At 51.7% G+C, this 18,201-nt stretch overlaps 1 protein-coding gene across 2 annotated transcripts; it reads right to left on the bottom strand.

The window, feature by feature from the left end:
• Positions 1–9,434, bottom strand: Mlec (malectin). Of its 2 annotated transcripts, XM_036171934.1 has the most exons (5): positions 9,033–9,432; positions 2,662–2,840; positions 2,037–2,213; positions 1,898–1,955; positions 56–359 (listed from the first exon to the last, which is right to left on the bottom strand). In XM_036171934.1, exons 1-5 carry the CDS (start codon positions 9,256–9,258, stop codon positions 130–132), a joined length of 870 nt encoding a protein of 289 aa, XP_036027827.1. In that variant the 5' UTR covers positions 9,259–9,432; the 3' UTR covers positions 56–129. The 2 variants fall into 2 exon arrangements, with proteins under 2 accessions (XP_036027828.1, XP_036027827.1); XM_036171935.1 differs by lacking the exons at positions 1,898–1,955; positions 2,037–2,213 and having other exon boundaries at positions 1–359; positions 9,033–9,434.
• Positions 9,435–18,201: the final 8,767 nt, after the last annotated feature.

The following is an 18,201-nucleotide window of genomic DNA, read 5'->3' as shown; positions in this document are numbered from 1 at the left end:
GTGTGTGTGTGTGTGTTTTGTTTGATTTGTTTTTGTTGTTTGTTTTGCTAAACACTGTCAAGAATACAGACAGCAGCATGTCTGGTTTCCCCCCACTCCCCTCCACCCTGCTGAGGATGGCCATTGTTCTCACAACCGGCAGAGGCAGAAGAGGGTTGGAATGAACACTCCAAAGGCCACCAGGATGGGAAACATGAGGCTGCTGTTGTCCGAGGCATAGGGGTTAGGCGTGCGGGGGCCTGACTGCACCCTGTTCTTGTTGGTCTGTCTTTTGAGATTAGACCCCTCATCATATTCTTCTTCTTCTTCCTCTTCTTCTTTCTTCTCCAATCCTGGATGAGGCTGCAACTTTGGTACATCTAAAAGAAGAAAGAAAATACCTTTTAAGCATACTAAGACCCACAGCATTTACATAAGCCATTCAGAGCAGTGAATGAGCCACAGTAGAGACCCCTCTGACCTCACCAGGGTCCACACAGGGAAGAGCAGCAACCAACCGTCTCTAACCTAAGCAGAACTGTAATCATATTCAGATTTCACTAAAAAAGGGATCCAGGGCCCTCCCCACAGGGAGACTACTTCCCTCTCCTGTCTCACTTCAAAGCTCCATGAGGCCCACGCTAGGCAGGAGCAGTGACCCAACATCTAAAACTTATTTCAAACCCTCTTCTTCCTCTCTAAGACACATGCCTTTTGACTCAGACACTGAGGCCGATCCCGGGGGCTTGCGCTCCAGCCTCACTCCACCTGTCCCGACTCTTCCTACGGGTCTCAAGTAGAACTGGGTAAAGTGCCACCTTCCTCCAAGTTGCTCCGTGCCGGGGACGGGCTAAAGGGACAGCTCCATGGTTGAGAACACTTGTACTTGCAGAGGACTGGGGTTCAGTTCCCAGCACCCCACAGTGGCTTACAGCCATGCATGACCTACACTTCCAGTTTCTCTCCTGAGCTCTGAGAGCACTGCACATGTGATGCATAGATAACCCACACACAGAGAAAAAAACACTCACACACATAAAATAAATAAGTCTAAAAGGGGGGGGGGGGACTTCCTATGCATTCAAAATGAGAAAGAGCACAGAGAAAAAGATGGGGAAGAAAAATGAGTAAGATAAAGTTTTCTCTATAAAACGTCAGCCCGGGAGGCTGGCAGCCAGGGCAACCCAAACCCCAAGCATAAAATATATAGAGGCTGAGCTCCAAGGCCAAGGAGACATTAAGAAATTAATTTAATCTGAGTATAGTGTAGCAATACCTACCAACACCCAAGGGGACTCCTGCTTCTATCTTTTTCTCCAAAGGACTAGAGCCCATCCCTCAAATGGAACTTAAGACATGTTTCACGTAATTTCTAGTACATTTATTTTCTGTGTGTGTGTGTGTGTGTGTGTGTGTGTGTGTGTGTGTGTGTGTGTATGCACGTGCGCTTCTGCGTGTGTGCTGTGCCACAGAGGTCAGAGGACAATTTGTGGGGATCAGTTTTCTCCTACCAAATGGGTCCTGGAGATCACATGCAGGCCGTCACAGGGCAGTTAAGAATGTGTCAAAGGCCAGGTGTGGTTGTGCATCAGGGAGACTGAGGCAGGAGGATCTCTGTGAGCCAAGGAAGCTTGTCTACTTAATGAGCTGCAGGACAGTCAGACTTAGACAGACTATCACAGGGAGGAAGAAGTTTTGTCAAGACCATTAAACAGTAGCAGGAAGGTAGGAACACAGATCCGACCTTAACCTTGTGGCCAGCATCATGTAAGACGTTGTCCTTATCCAAGGGACTCTGAATTCCCTATAATTCGGCTTTCAATATTTCCAATAATGACCAGCTAAATTTTCTCAAGCCTTCCTCAATCATATCCTTTGGCATGTGTCAAAAAGCAGAGGGTTAAAAACCCTAACTCACCGTCCACTGTCCCCGCCATGATGTAGAGGGCACAGACTTTGGGATTGTCATAGTACCCCTAGGAAACAGGAAAGCACAGTCAGCCACACGGCAGCAAACATCTTCATCTCCCTCAGATGTGAGGCGTGGTGACCATTACCTTGACAAACTCAATGTAGAGCTTTCCTGTGAAGGTAGACACCTCCCCTTGGACACTCAGCTTCCCCTTTCTGATACTCATAGGGATGATTTCATCATGAGCCGTGCTGTGCCCAACACGATCAAAGATGTCCAAGTCCTTCACCACAACATGGCCATTTAATCGGACGTCAAATACCTTCCAGGATTAGGAAAAAAGATAATGTCAACACCATCAGCTTCACATCCTTTCAAGGAATTAGACATGATGCACCTGCTTGATATTCATAACTTAAGTTATGGCTCTGGATATACTCCAAGGTGCTGGAGTCCTTCACCTGAGTCAAATCACGGTCCTTTACTGTCTTGTGGGGAGAAAAGGGGGCATTTACAGGAGAGCACCAGGGAAAAGGATGAGGGTATCAGGGAGGGGATCAAGGGGGGAGGTAAGCAGAAGCACCTAAAGGACCAATGTATTACCAACCCCAAGACAGGTAACAACTATGGGCAAGGAGACACAGCTTCTCTAGGGCAGGAGGCTCTAACTTTCCCTCAGAGCTCACAGCCCCTCCCTTCTGAGGAGGGTCACCAACTGCTCAAAAGCAGCGATGTGCCACTGGTCAAGCAGGGGCCTGAGCATGCCTCACCTTCTGCTGAGACTGTGCAAAATAGACCTCAGCAAACTTCAACACCAGCACGTAGTCCCCCTCCTCCTTAATGGGGACTTCGTAGCCAAAGGTCTCCTCATTGTACCGCTCTGTTTGATACAGGATCTGGTCCTCAGGGTTGGAACGCAGGATTGGCAGTTTCATGCCATAGTCTGAGGCTGGGGACCAACACAAAGAGAAAGCACATCAGAGGCAAGCCATGAAGAGTGGAGACTCCACAGAAGCACCAGAGCTGTGGTGTTTCCAGGGCAATGCTGACAAGGTACCACTGCACCCGGCTCCACAGTGTTCACACACAGACAATCAGAGCCACCAACGGAAGAGCATCAGCAGCACAGTGAAGTTACTCCTAAGCCTGCTGGAAAAGGATGGAGACAAGGAATCTAGCCCACGATGTGAAGGGAGTGAAAGGCTGCAAAGCTCCCTGGGAAGAAGACCTTCAGAGAACACTTCCCGAACCCAGGGGACAGCAGCAACTCTAGTCAGTTCAAGTGCGGTTTTTCTCAGTCTGCAGCTTCCTCTCGAGGCAACTCTCCCACTTCCACGGACTCTACGGCCACTGCTCTTTAATCCAACAGGAGAAAACTTCTACCAGAACCGGAGCTCAGCAGCCACTCGGTGCAGCTCCTAAGGAAACAAGACGAGAGTGCCCTGCACAGCAGCAGAGCCATGCCAGCCAGCCTCACTGAGGACCACTGCAGCCCGGGCAAGAGCCTGCCTCTAAGAGGCTCGAGTCTCCAGAAGCCACCTTCCCACTTCCCAGACTGACAAGAAGGGTACAAGGAAACCTCTACAGCCCTTCGTCCTCCTGGTGACAAGCTGTAAATGAGTGTTTTTCCACCTAACGAACTAGAGTCTTTCCATATACCACCCTCCAGTCCCAAGAGATGAAGACTCATGCATCCTGAGGAGAACAATCAGGCTCTTTCAGTCCACACACACAATGACACTTCTCAGCATTCCATAAAACTGCCTTCCCAAACTACAAACAGGAGTGTATCTCTGCCCGGCACGAACTGAAGACTTTAAGACTGCCTTCCACTTGAACATGGGGACCCTGAACACATTTGGCACCTAGATCCTTTGACAGACAGGCCACACCACCCTGATTGTGTCTAAACTCATCTGACTCACTCCCAAGAGCTCTATCCTCCAAATCACCATCATTTCAAAGGAGCAGACCTGGCAAAAGGTGAAAGATGAGCTGGAAGACCCAATGGCTAAGGTCAAGCCCTCAAAAAAATAAACATAACTGTTAACAGTTCCTGTAAATGACATTAGCCTTGTGATCAGATGCACTCATGAGACAATGGAACAGGAAGTTCATTGTAGTTGTCTTCAGACTCTTCTCCCTGTATCTCCTCAGGAAATCAAAGAAGCATGGCTTACAAAGGATGTGGGGCTCACACGCCCTAGCTCCTTCCCAAGGAGCCCCGGGATGTACATCTCTGAAACCTAAAAGGCCATTTCTCTTCTAGTTGAGTGCTAAGAATGTCTTCCTTCTAGGAGGGTGGACTCTTGCAAACTTGGACCATTAGTTAGATTTAATTTATAGATCCACAGAAATTTTTGTACATGTGTGAAGCTTTTTCCCCTCACTGAATGGAAAACTCAAGAAGCTATCAGTAATATTATCTGCAGCCCTCTCAGTTCCACAGCTCAGAAAACAGCATGTGAACAAGAATTAAACAATCTGGGGTTACATCTAACTGTTTTCCCTTTAAGCCCCAAGTGGCTATCCTAAGAGATCTGCCACAAAGTCCCAAGAGACAGAGTAGTTAAAAAAAAAGGGGGGGTGTCTTCCTCTTTCCTCCTTAGCATTTATGTACTGACAGCAAAATGGGTTTCTTTAAGCTAGAATGAAAGTACAGTCAGCACACTGCTCTACGTGGCACAAAACAGCTCAGACAGTTAACTAGAAAGGAAGGAGGCCAAAGGGTCTACGTTATATCTGCTACTTTCAAGCACTAAACAATAGAGCAGCCAGGCTCTTTGGAAAACTCAACCCAGTTTCAGAGTAAGACAGGCCTAGATTTGAACCCTGGCCCTACCACCTGTTAAGTCATGCTAAACTAGTTATCTCTTTAAGATCCATTTCCTCAACTATAGAATAGGGCTATCACCCACTCCACAGAACTGTGGTGATGATGAGACACCTCACCCTATAAAAATCTTAACAGATGACTGTACAGGGAGACAAACAAAAGATAACTAAGTAGGGATGCCCAATGGGCAGAGACATGCACACAGTAAGCAGTGAATAAAATACCTTAATATTCAAACAGTAAGCACTAAATACAGTGCCTCGACACTGAGAGTTTAGACAACAGATTAGCAAGTTCTGGAGTGGGGGTAGGGGACCACATCTGTAACCCCAGTATCTAGGAGTCAGGGGTGGACAAAGATCTGTGAGCTGGAGGTCGGCCTGGTCTACAGAGTGGGTTTCAGGCAAGCAGAACTACACAGTGAGGTCCTGTCTTAGTAAATACATAAGAAAATGGATTGTAAGGAAATGAATTAGAAATTACAGTGAGCGTGGGAGAGCCAGAATGAGCAAGGCTATGAGGAGAGAGGTGGCTCGGGCTAGAAGTCAAGTACAGCATTCACACCTGCAATCCCAGCACTCAGGAGGCTGAGGGAGGAGGGTTGCCACAAGTGCAAGCCAGTCTAGACCACAGTGAGACCCTGTTTCAAAATGAATACATGGATTGCTTCTTCTAGGCCTCCAATGACTCGATTCTTTTTCTCAATAATTTCTTTTTCAAGTGAGGGTAGTTTCCAGTGAATTATTCTGGATGATAGAGGTAAGGAGGCTCAGATCTAAACTGTACTCGTAAAGTACTTCCAGTACTTGGGAAGGCTCACAGAAGAAACATTCCTGTGACAGTCTAGGAATTGAATTCCAAACAAATCTCATGGCCAAGAGCAAAGCAGAGCAGCAGTGGCCAATGGACTCTCCACTTTCCTTTCTCTTCCTCACACCCTCTACCAAGCTCTACCTCCTCAAGGCCAAACCTCAGCCAAAAGGCAGCCCAACAAAGGGTCTGCTTTAGGGTCAAACAAAAGTCACTTGACAAGCTCAGGTCACCTGACAGCATTTTTCCCCTCTGGAGACACATTCTGACCTATTTTTAATTCCATGCAAAAGGTCATCAAGCAGGGAGAAAAAGAGACAGTGGCACTTTACCCTCCTCTGGACAGCAGAGGTTCCTAACACACGAGGTGTACTATCGGGAAGGAAGACAAGGCCCAGGGCAGTAAGTTCTAGCAGGGATTTCTCTAAGAAAGGAAAGAGTTTCCCTGAACCAAGCCAAGCTCTGTGCCCTTAGTTAAACAGTAAGGCCTAATCACCAAAGATGACCAAATCAAGAACCTGGAAAGCCAGGCCTGGTGGTACAAGCCTGGAATCCCAGAGGACCTGGGTTCAAGTCTCAGCACCCACAAGGCAGCTCAAAACTGTCTGCAACTCCTGTTTCTGGGGACCCGAAACTTCCCACGGCAAAACACTAATACATATAAAATCTAAAACAAAACAAAAAACAGAGGAAAAAAAAAGCACCCCCACACACACACACACTGCACACTATGCCACTGTACTTTCTATAGTGGTGTTCCCATCTGTTGAATTGAAGCACACAGATATAAAATGTCTTTTCCAGGGTGTGAACACTAGCTATCCCAAGGCAGAAATGAAATTCAATAAGCATTATGAAGTGCCTTTGGAAGCATAAGCCACCGGGTGCCCCAGGCCACTCAATTAAGAATGCTGAACTACAAAGAAAATGTCGAGAAACAGCAAGTTCAAAAGCAGGCCAAACCCTCATCTGGACTAAGTTGGCAACAAATACCTGAATTCATTCAGCAGAAAATGAACTTTCCTCAATGGGCCACAATCAGTGTTACAAGCATTTGGGAAAAAATGAACTACACAGTTTCGGCATGAATAGCTGTGTGAGACAAGGGTCTCTAATACCTGGCATACCCTAATCCACAGAGAAGGAAGGGCAGTGTGAGTAGCTGCTCTTCCCTGGGAAGGACTGACTCCTCAGCACACAAGAAGCTTGAAAGCTGACTCTTGAGAGGAACCTCAACTTATCTGGTCCCAGACCTAATGCCAGGAAGCACTACTTTGGGGACTCTAGTGAGCACAAAAACCCACTGGCCCCACCCAGACAGAGACTTCATTTCTAAATTGTCCCCAAATGCTAGTGTCCAAAAATGGAGTCTGGTAGGCCTTATATAGTTGTATTTGCTATAATTACTGCCCCCAACACTATCCCCAAGTGCTTGTGCCTCCAAGGACAAGAGAGCCTGGCTGGCTGCTGACGAGGCCAGACAACTAAACCTGCAGCAGCAGCTTCAAAGCAGAAGTTGAGAAAGAGCAGTACCTGGGGACTGAACCCAGAGTCTTAGCCAGCTCTATCCTATGTACTGGGCACCTAGTGAGACAATGGAGCCAGTTGAAACCTGGGTATCTAAATGCAAGAAGCCATCTGCACAACGCCCTTACCACACCATTATCTCATGAGGCAAAGTCCACCAACCGTCTAGTTTCCCCAGGGACTCCTTCCTCTCTGCCCACAACCATGAAGAAAGAGGAACGATCCATAACAGAGGCAGTAACAACCGGCTGCTACGAAGTCTGGCCTTGGCTGCCACAACTTGGAGCCCTGACTCAGCTGAAACCTGGTTCCTGGCACCTACATGCCAGGGCTAAACAAATTCCAGGACACAGGACTTCAGAAAATAGCTCCACGTGCCAAGACCCTCACATGTATGAAAGCAGTTAAGTTCTGGCTTGTTTTGTTGAACAAGCTCTCACAATGTTGCCCCGGATTTCTGGATGACCTGGAACTCCCTATGTAGACCAGGCTGGCCTTCAACTCTCAGGGATCCGCCTGCTGCTGCCTCCCAAGTGCTGGGATTACAGGCAGGAGCCACCACACCTGCCTAATACACTCCTAACTATCAGACACTAAGAAACTAAGTTAACCCTTCAGTAAAGTCAAGAGCCACATGTGGACACTGTGGGATAGGAAACTGTGTCCTCGCTGTCTAGATAGGCACATAACCAATTTGGTAGCCTCTGCACCCAGCATAGAGCATCAATTTTCCAGAACATGACACAAGGAAATTCCCCACCCCCCTTTTTAAACTTTTTAAAAAGCTTTACGTGTATGGTTATTTTGTCTGCAGGTATGTCTGTGCACCTTATGTGTGCCTGGTGACCACAAAGGTCAGAAGGAAGCCCTGGATCCCTGGAACTGGAGTTATAGGCAGTCATGAACCATATCTGGGTGCTGGGAATCAAACCTGGGTCCTCTGGAAAAGCAATCAGTGCTCCTAACCGATAAGCCATCTCTCCAGTCCCCAGAATTGCCTTCTTAAACCTGTTTCTCAATCCTACTTACAGAAGAATCTAGAGCAGATATCTCCAAAGAATGGATTGGGATGACCTATAACAGGAGTGCCTGCTGCAGAAATCTGAGCCCCTGCTAGTTAAGAGATACAAGTTTGTCTACTGGGTCTAGAGCCGGGGCCCAGGGACCTTTATTTTTAACCACCTGCCCTAGCAATTCTCAATCTGCCACTAACTCTGTAAAAACCACTGTTGCTTCATCGGTTAAGTCTCGACAACGTCTCTCCCCCCATCCCAAGCTGCGATCCTACCTCTTAGGATCTCGGGCGAGGGGGGGGCCACTGGGACACTCAAATCTGACATAGGTGGTGACCTGGAGGACACACCACCATCTGCCTCACACGCAGGGCAGGCTTCCATCTACCAACACCCGACGGGTGGCTTTTACTTTTAAGCACACCAGAGGAAGGCAGAGGAGGATGCCACCATCAAACTTTCCCGGACCATCCATCCCCTTCGAAGAAGGGGCCCTGCTAGTGTTGTCTAAGAATCAAGCCCCACTCTTGGGGAGAAACGGCACGGAAAGCGGCCGACCTCGGGCTGGGCAAGAATCTACCCCGGAATCGCCGCGAGCGTGAAGCCGTGAAATTGATGACCTACAACCTGCGGGGCCTCCAGGTGCCGGGCCAAAAAGGCCACTCTCGTCTTTACTTGCCCAGCTTGGGTGGCACCTGAGAGGCTGAGAAAATGCTGGAGGAGAGAGATCTAAATAGAACTTCTCGCCAACTCTCTGCCTCGATGGCTCTCGGTAGCTTCGAGCCGGGGCTAGGCCCTGGGCTCTGGCCAGGTCCCTGGCGGGGGGACACTGCAGGGAGAAACTTCGCTCCGAGGAGGCTGTGGTCTCACGGTCGAGAGGAAGGGGCTCGGGGGGCCTCGGCGGCGCCCCTGCTCGCAGGCCCCGGGTCCCAGGGCTCGGCCGGGGGGCTCTCACCTCGGCCCACCCGGCCTTCCAGAGGGTCCTTGCGGAAGTGGATCCCGTGCACGTCCACATGCGCTTCGCCGCCCGCGTTGACGGCCCAAATGACGCTCTCTGGCAGCCCGGCCCCAGCCGCTCCGACCACGCCGAGCCCCGGATCCCGGAGCTCGGGCAACAGCAGCAGCAGCAGCAGTCGGAGAAGCGCCGCAGCGGCTGCATCAGCTGCCCGGGGCCCCAGCATGGCGGCCACCACCGCGGGGGCAGCCCCTGCCGACCCTCGTCCTCGGCCGGACGCCAGGCCGCCCCCGACTCAGTAACACAGCGCCGCGGACCGTTCTGCCTCGGCGACCCGGGACATGTCGCTCTCGGGCCTCCTCCTCCGCCTCGGGTGCCGCCTCCCACCTCGGGAACAACCTACCCCGCCGCCCAGCCCTCCGCCTGGCCGCTTCCAGCCAATCAGAGCGCGGCCCTCATTAATTACCCACCACCCCGCCGAGAGCGGCCCCCCTATTGGCTGCGGCGTTCGGAAAGGGGCGTGGCCGCGCCCCGGCCCCGGCCCAACCACCGGGCACGAGAAGGAGCGCGCGCAGAGGGAGGGAGTTCGGTTGAAGCGGCGGTTCCATGCGGAAGTGGCGGGTGCAGCGCCCAGGCCGCCCCGGAATCCCACACCAGACTAGGAGAGGTGGCCTGGGGCGGGGAAGGTTTAAAGAAGGGCGCACTGACACGTCGCCAGCACTTCCGGTGCTCTAGATCTCGGGACCGAGTCGGCTCTGAAGGGGGCGTTGCCGTCTCCTCCATCACCCTCGGTTTCCCCCTCCGGAAGGCGAGAGCACGGACTCTAGCAGGAGGAGCGGTGTCTTTCCGCCCCGCGTGAGGCAGAGGAGCCAGGCTTTCCCCGAGCTGCCACATGTACAGGTGTCAGGACACGCGTCCCACGAGGATAAGGTCCCGCCTCCACCCCTGAGCAGGCGCGTGGTGTGTGGTAGCGTCCACGGGGTCGCCCAATCAGAATGCTCCAACGCAGCGGAAACGCGTGGCCCGCTAGGGGCGGGGCTCCAGGCTGCCTGCGTCTCCATGGCGACGGTGTCTGGCCGGCCTGAGAAGCCGAGGAGTTAGAGGCGCCCCGGCTTCCTCCCGCCCTCCCCCGGTGCGTGCGGGATCGAGCGTGGCGACCGCTGTGTGGGCACGACCCGAGCTCCCCGGCGCCTTTCTGCATCAGCGTGCCCTGCCCTCGAGTATCTGCCCGAGCTCCCGTTTTCACGCTGGGAAAAGCGGGCTCGAGAGTCTTGAGCTTCACCGCAAGTTTCCGATACAGCCAAGTGGAGGAAGTTCATCATTTGTTCCCTAGACACTTGCCGACAAAATATGGGAAGCCCGGCTAAATTTGACTTTTGTGGTTCAGAAAGAAAGGGACATATACTAAACAATTCTTCTGGGCGTGGAGACACCAGGTGACACGTTCCTGTATCCCCAGTCCTCGGTACTCAGGAGGTTGAAGCAGGAGGATTACCATGAGTTTAAAGACCAGCTTGGGCCACAGAGTGTGAGCTTGTCTCAAAATTCACCAGGAGGTTGGAGAGATGGTTTACCGGTGGAGAGCACTAGCCGCTCTTGCAGAGAATCTGGGTACAATTCCCCGAATCCATATGCCTGCTAACCCCGTTCCAAGGGATGGACCGGTCACCCTCTTCTGACCTTCATTTTTTTTGTTGTTTTGTTTTGTTTTTTGTTTTTTTGTTTTTCGAGACAGGGTTTCTCTGTGTAGCTTTGCGCCTTTCCTGGAACTCACTTGGTAGCCCAGGTTGGCCTCGAACTCACAGAGATCCGCCTGGCTCTGCCTCCCGAGAGCTGGGATTAAAGGCGTGCGCCGCCACCGCCCGGCTCTGAGCTTCATTTTTTACCGTATGCCCATGGTGCACACACATAAAGGTATTAAAACCCCTGCTTGGGCTTGCCAAGCCCCAGATCAGACTTTTCCTTAAACTCCCCAGCACCCTCTCAAGACAGGTGACCTTCAGGGAGTGACAGGAACTACATACACACTTTGGGCTGAGATAGAGCTGGGTTCAGGTCCTCTCTCAGTGACTTCCCGGCTCTACCATCCTATCTTTGAGCTTCCGCTGACCCACAGTGCAAATGACACCATCTACTCACAAAACCCTCTCCCCAACAGTACTTCTCTCTCCCTTTCGGGTCGGGCTGAGCGCTGTGTATGTGCTGCACCACCACCACCACCACCACCACCTCCACCACCTCCACCTCCACCTCCACCACACCACCACACCACCACCACCTCCACCACCTCCACCACCACCTCCACCTCCACCACCTCCACCACCACCTCCACCACACCACCACCACCACCACCTCCACCACCTCCACCTCCACCACCACCACCTCCACCACCTCCACCTCCACCACCTCCACCTCCACCACCGCCACCTCCACCACCACCGCCACCTCCACCACCACCACCACCTCCACCACACCACCACCACCTCCACCTCCACCACCTCCACCTCCACCACCACCACCACCACCACCACCACCTCCACCTCTACCACCTCCACCTCTACCACCTCCACCTCCACCACCACCACCACCCACCTCTACCACCACCACCACCACCACCACCACCACCACCACCACCACCTCCACCTCTACCACCTCCACCTCTACCACCACCACCACCACCACCACCACCACCACCACCTCCACCTCTACCACCTCCACCACCACCTTCACCTCTACCACCACCACCACCTCCACCTCCACCACCATCACCCCCACCACCACCTCCACCTCCACCACCACCTCCACCACACCACCACCACCACCACCTCCACCACCACCTCCACCACCACCACCTCCACCACCACCACCTCCACCACCACCTCCACCACCACCACCACCTCCACCACACCACCACCACCACCACCTCCACCTCCACCACCACCACCACCACCTCCACCACAACCACCACCTCCACCTCCACCACCACCACCACCTCCACCACCACCTCCACCTCCACCTCCACCTCCACCTCCACCTCCACCTCCACCACCACCCACCACCACCACCACCTCCACCCCCACCACCACCTCCACCTCCACCACCACCACCCCCACCACCACCACCTCCACCTCCACCACCTCCACCACCTCCACCACCTCTACCACCACCACCACCCCCGCAGATGCATTTCCAGACTCCAATTATTTTCTTTGACTCTGTCTCTCGTTAAGTTGTCTAGGCTGGCCTCAAATTTGTGATCCTCCTGCCTCAGCCTTCTGGATCAGTATCTGGATAAACAAGCCTCTGCTACCTTGCCGAGCTAGGGGAAAAAAAAAATGCAGGCAACATGGAAGGGAACTTGAAAAAGATAATACAGCCATCCAAAGCCAAGATTAGGACGGTAGCCAAGATGGCCCGACAGCAGGTTCCCAACAGCTGCCCTGTTCCCACGCATATGAATCTCACAGCCACCTCAAGAAGCTGAAAAACAGGAAATGTCCCCAGTTTTATGGATGAGAAACTGAAAAAGTTGAGGAAGGTAAAGTAATTTGGGTAAAACCGTGCAACACCGTTTAGCTTCTAATCTACTTGTGCTGCGATCCCGGTTCCCTAAGAGGCCACATCTGATGCAAATTACAACTCTACCCGGTATCCCCGGGTTACTGGGGAAAGGAAGTCATCTCGCTGTGCCTCAGTGATACAGCCTCTGTGATAAAGAATAATTGTTCATATCTCCTAAGACTGTGAGAGATAAAAGAGAAATTTCAAGTGAAGAGAGTTAAAAGGGCTTTTTGAGAAATCAGATTTTTGTGTTAGTGGTGGGTGGGGGCACTTAGGTGTGTGCCACAGCATGGGGGTGGAGATCAGAGGACCACTTTCCGGAGTCAGCTCTCTCCTTGCGTCCTGTGGATCGCAGAGATCGAACTCCAATCATCAGGCTTTACAGCAAGGGCCTTTACCCTCTGAGCTAGCTTGCTGTCCTTTTTGTCCTGTTTTTTAGACAAACCCCCACCGAAGCCAGGCCAGCCTCAAACTCGCTCTGTAGCTGAAGATGGCAGCAAAGACCCGAACCCCCTAAGCTACCTCACCCGCCCAAGAGCGTGTTTTTTAAAGCTAGCATTGTGTGACCATTGAGTGCATAGGTAAGTGTCGATGAGTAAGCCTTGAGTGTTGACACAGAGACCAGGGTTCAAAGCCTGCTTCTACTTTTTGGAACTTTGTGGAACCTGGGAGTCTCCAGCTTCCTCATCTAAAAATGTAATTAGAATATCCACACACAGAACTTTGAGAAACCCTTAGCAGAGGGCCTGGCTAAGGTATTTAGTACACAGTAGCTATTAATCATACAAGAAGAAATAATTATAACATGTCATGCCGGCAGTCTAAGAGTGGAAAAGGCCCTGTGAACAGGCCAGGTTAACGAGTTGGGAAAAACCCTTCTACCCACGGGAGGAAAAAGGCAAAGGGAACCAGAGTTCAAAAGTGGAAAACGGAGCAACTGTTTATGAGCCCCCAGAGGCAACTTCACCTTGACCCACAAAACCGAAAAGAGGTGTGTCTTCCGGTACAGATAAGAATCCTGAGAACAAAGCATGCTATTAATTAAGTCTGGTCTATTTTAAGTTAATGGGATATCCCCCCCCCCCTTAAGGATAAGCTCACAATAAAAGCTCTAGAGGAAAACACAGAGGGTGGGTGGGGGCCACTTTGTTGGCTGCTGGGTCAACCCTGCAGTCCTCGGGTGCTGAGGTGGGTGGTCTGGTCTCAGAGCCAAGTTTCTTCACCTTGGGCCTCTTGGAAGTCAGATCGAAGAGGGATCGGAGCCACCCAGAGAGGCAGAGACCTGCCCATGGCCACCTCTTAGCCTCAGCTCCCAGTCAGTGGGAAACTCAAACAGTGGGAAAGCTGAGATCTCCACCTTCAGGGGAAGGAGGCGGGATTGGCAGGCCTTTGCTCCCCTGCGGAGGATATGACTCACAGCAGGAGCTGAAGGGCAGAAAAAAGCAAGCTGGGTGGCCTTGGGCAAGTCACTTTCCACTGTGCCTGGTTCTCCTCACCTGAGAAGTCCATCGCCTTTAACTAGACAGCAAAACTTCAGACCTCTGCCTTTTTCCCTGGGTTAATGACAAAATGCATTGGGATGGGAATGCCAAGGACATTTTTATTTTTTCTTTAAAGAAAGGATCCCATGTGTCCCAGGTTGAGCTCAACTTGTTCTGTAGCTGCGGATAACTGAACCCCCGCTTCTACCTCTTATGTGCTGCAATTGCAAACCTACTCCACCATGCCCCATTTCCAGAGACCTGGGGATCGATGGCAAGGCTCGGTGAAGGCGAGGAAAACTCTACAGAGCTCCATCCGGAGCACCGAGGGCAATCTTGTTTGTTTTGCTCTGTATGTTGGCACAGTCTTGCCGTGCAGCTCAGGCTGGCACAGAACCGTCATCCACCTATCTCGCAACCTTCTGAGGGCTGGAGTTACCTTTATACTTTGCTTTCTGGTCACTTCTAAGATGACACATGGTACTCCAGCTAGGAGAGGTTACAGCTGCGCTTTGAGCCGTCCTAAGTCAAGAGGAAGATTCTAGCTCAAAGAAAATTCCAGAGAGAACTGTCTGTGTGAAGGACTTGAGCCACACCCTACACTAAGCACCATTCATGGACATTTTCTTTTCTTTTTTGAGACAGGGTCTCACTTTGTATCCCTGGTTGGCCAGGAACTCATAGCCAATCACATGGTGGCTTACAACCCTCTATGACTCCAGTCCCAGGGGATCCAACGCCCTCTTCTGGCATCTGATGTACTGCACATACATGCATACAAGTAGGCAAACACCCATATGCATAAAATAAAATCTTTAGGGGGGAGTGTTTCAAGACAGAGTTTCTCTGTGTAGCCCTGGCTGCCTGGAACTTGCTCTGTACACCAGGCTGGCCCCAAATTCACAGATATCCTCCTGCCTCTGCCTCCCGAGTGCAGAGATTAAAGGCATTTGACACCACACCCAGCTCATCTTCATTTTTTTCCTATGCTCTTTATAGTATTTTTGTTTTGTTTGCTCTGAGGGAGTATTTTTTGTTATTTGTTTATTTATTTTGGGGTGTGCCATCTCATACAGGGGGGGCGCTGGTCAGAGAACTTTCAGGACCTCTTGGGTCCCGGGGATTGAACTCAGGTCACAGGCTCTGTGGCAATCGCCCTTTTGTTTGTTTGGTTGGTTTTGATGAGCTGGGGTTGGGGGAGCGATCCATGAACCTGTGGCCTCTGTGAATGGTAAGGGAGTGCTCTAACCACTAAGCCACACCCTAGCAGGTTTTTTTTTTTTTAATTTTGAAATTACATTTTATTTGTCTATTTAGAGTGTGTACGTGGTGTGGGGGGTGGTGTGTATGTGTGTGTGTGTGATTCTATAGTGCAGGCTGGCCTCCATTTCACAATCCTCCCCTCTCCATCCCCTGAGTGCTAGGATTATAGGCTTGCCCAGCTCTACTGAGGTAACTCGATCAGCTCCCACGGGGAGTGCTCTGGGTAGCAGAGGCAACTTTTACCTAGAGAAATGTATCTTGGGTCTAGAAGTCACGGAACCCGAATCTTTAAAGATCCTATGGGCGGGAGGAGCTAAGATACAAAGGCGGAGCCCCGGCCCCGCCCCTTGCCTGAGTGAGTACTCACGGGCCTTTCAGCAGGGGCCTGACTGTTTTCTCACGTCCCTTCATCACAGCTGCTGTGTCTATGGCTTTAAGAGGCCACACACTAGCTACAGAGGTGCCCTAGCTCCCTGTCTGCTCCACTTTCTCCTGGACGGGCTTCTGGAGAGCTCCCCCTGCCTGCCGACAGAGCTGTCTACAGAGACCCTTTCTCTTCAAATGGAGCTACAAGCTATTACAGTTCTGAAAAGCCCGGATCTGGAGTCCCTGAGCAGAGCTAAGCCAGTATAGGAACAAGCAGAGCTGCAGGCCTGCCTAGTGAGGCACGGAGCCAAGGGCTTAGTCTCAGAATTGGATTATTAGAATTTGGAGCTCCCAGACCTGCTGGCCTCTGGGACATGCGGATTACCCAGGCGTCTAGCTGGGGCCCACAGGCCTTCCCACATTTCCTGCCAGGTCTGAAAACAAGTGCCCCTCCCTCCGCTGTGACACCCGGGGCCACAGAATGCTCCATCTACCTCCCTACTGTCTCCTTCATCCCCCTATCCCCCCCCCCGACACCCAGCCAGCCTCAGATGCCTGGAAGCACACCTGCACACATGTATCTGGAACTTACTGTGGAGTTGTGTGGCCCATAGACCGTCAGCCTCAGAATCCTCTGAGATCTTGTCAAGGATGGGAAACCCTGGACCTTACCCCAAACATGGCATCAGAATCAGAGGTGGGTCCAGATCTGTGATGTAGCGAATCCTTCAGGTAGGCTGCTGAGATGGTGCATAGGGCTCTTGCTGACAAGCCCAACAGCTGGGGTTTAAGGGCCAGGAACCACATGGTAGACAAGAACTGACTCCCAAAAGTCATCCTCTGGCTTTCATACACATGCCCACACACATACATGCAAAATAAATAAATAAACTAATGTAATTTAAAAAAAAAAATCACGAGTTTTTTTTTTTTTTCAAGACAGGGTTTCTCTACATAGCCCTGGCTGTCCTGGAACTCACTTTGGAGACCAGGCTGGCCTCAAACTCACAGAGATCCACCTGCCTCTGCCTCCCGAGGGCTGGGATTGAAGGAGGCATGCGCCACCACTCCCTGCTTGAGGTGATTCTTCAGCATGCTGACAGTGGGAAACAAAGGCTCGCGGCCCTTAGCTATCCCCATCCGTCCACCCAAGCATGCCCCAAGCCTGCCCGAGAGATTCCAGACCACTTCTACTAACAGATATCTCCTTGCAGGCCCTTCCACCGGCCAGCTCTGGAGACCGACACCAGTGATCATGGTGGCTCTATTCCACATCGCCCAGTGGCGCGGTTCCACGGCAGTCCGCAAACGATATTCCTAAAAATGCACAAGCCAGTTCCCCGCAGTGTGCACTGGCCTTGTTCTTTATTACCCCCACATCACACCGGCTCTGAGAGGGCACACACGACCCAGTGTCACACAGTACACAAGCCCAAGGCCCGCCGGCCACACAGCCGCTGTCCAGCTCAGCCGTCTTTATCTGGCTACTTGCACACTCTGGGATTTCCTCCAGAGCAAAGCCCTTGACATCACTTCCTAAGGAGAGCGTTTCTTGCCTCCCGAGAGCAGGCCAGGCTTCCGTATGCCCTGCCTAGGGTCTGCGCATGCTCTCTTCGTAGCAGGGCCACGCTCTCTAGTCATATATGAGTGCGTTTCCACGCCTCTCTCCTTGAGCAGCCTGAAATCGCCCGGAAGTCAGGAGGTGCTGCTACCCTACTAGGTGCATCCCCTGTACTCACCCTCCCTCTCCTTACAGAACCCTGTCTCTCCTGTCCCCTGTGTCCAAAGGGAATGGGGGAGGGTGGGAGCTGGGCTGGAGATCTGGCTCCCTTGGCAGAATGCTTGCTTTGCATGGGTGAAACCCTGGGTTTGATCCTCAGCCCTGCATAAACCAGGAGTCATAATGTGCTCCAGTAACACTAGCACTCCTGAGGTTAGGAGTGAAGGATCAAAGCCAAGGCCAGAGCTGGAGAGATGGCTTAGAGGTTAAGAGCACCTGGGTTCCATTCCCAGCACCCACATGGCAGCTTATAATTGTCCGGTAACCCCAGTTCCAGGGGATCCGACCCCCTCTTCTGGTTCTGTGGGCACCAGGAACTCGCACAGTGCACAGGTGTACATGTTGGCCAAACACCTGTACTCATAACAAATAAAACAATTTTTAAAATATTCAAGCTTATTCTTGGCTTAGTAAAAGGTCAACCAGACTCTGTCAAGAAACAAAGAACCAGGTCTTATTTGGGGCAGCTGCCCAGCTAACCATAGTGGTCTCTCTTAGAATCTCAGGCGAATCTCTGCGAGTTTGAGGCCAGCCTGATCCAGAGTTCCAGGACACCCAGGACTGTTAAACAGAGAAACGTTGTCTTGAAAAATGCCACACTCTGGCCTATGTAATAGATGAGAATGGAAATTGCTGGGTACAGAACAGTTGCTCAGTCAGCGTATGTGGCGGGCAAGAAATTCCATCCAATACTGGACATCCTGGGGGTTCTGGGGAA

This window comes from Onychomys torridus, chromosome 22, assembly GCF_903995425.1.
Source record: "Onychomys torridus chromosome 22, mOncTor1.1, whole genome shotgun sequence".
NCBI lineage: Eukaryota > Metazoa > Chordata > Mammalia > Rodentia > Cricetidae > Onychomys > Onychomys torridus.
Note: the sequence above shows the minus strand (reverse complement) of the source record. Positions and strands in the feature narration are given on the sequence as shown.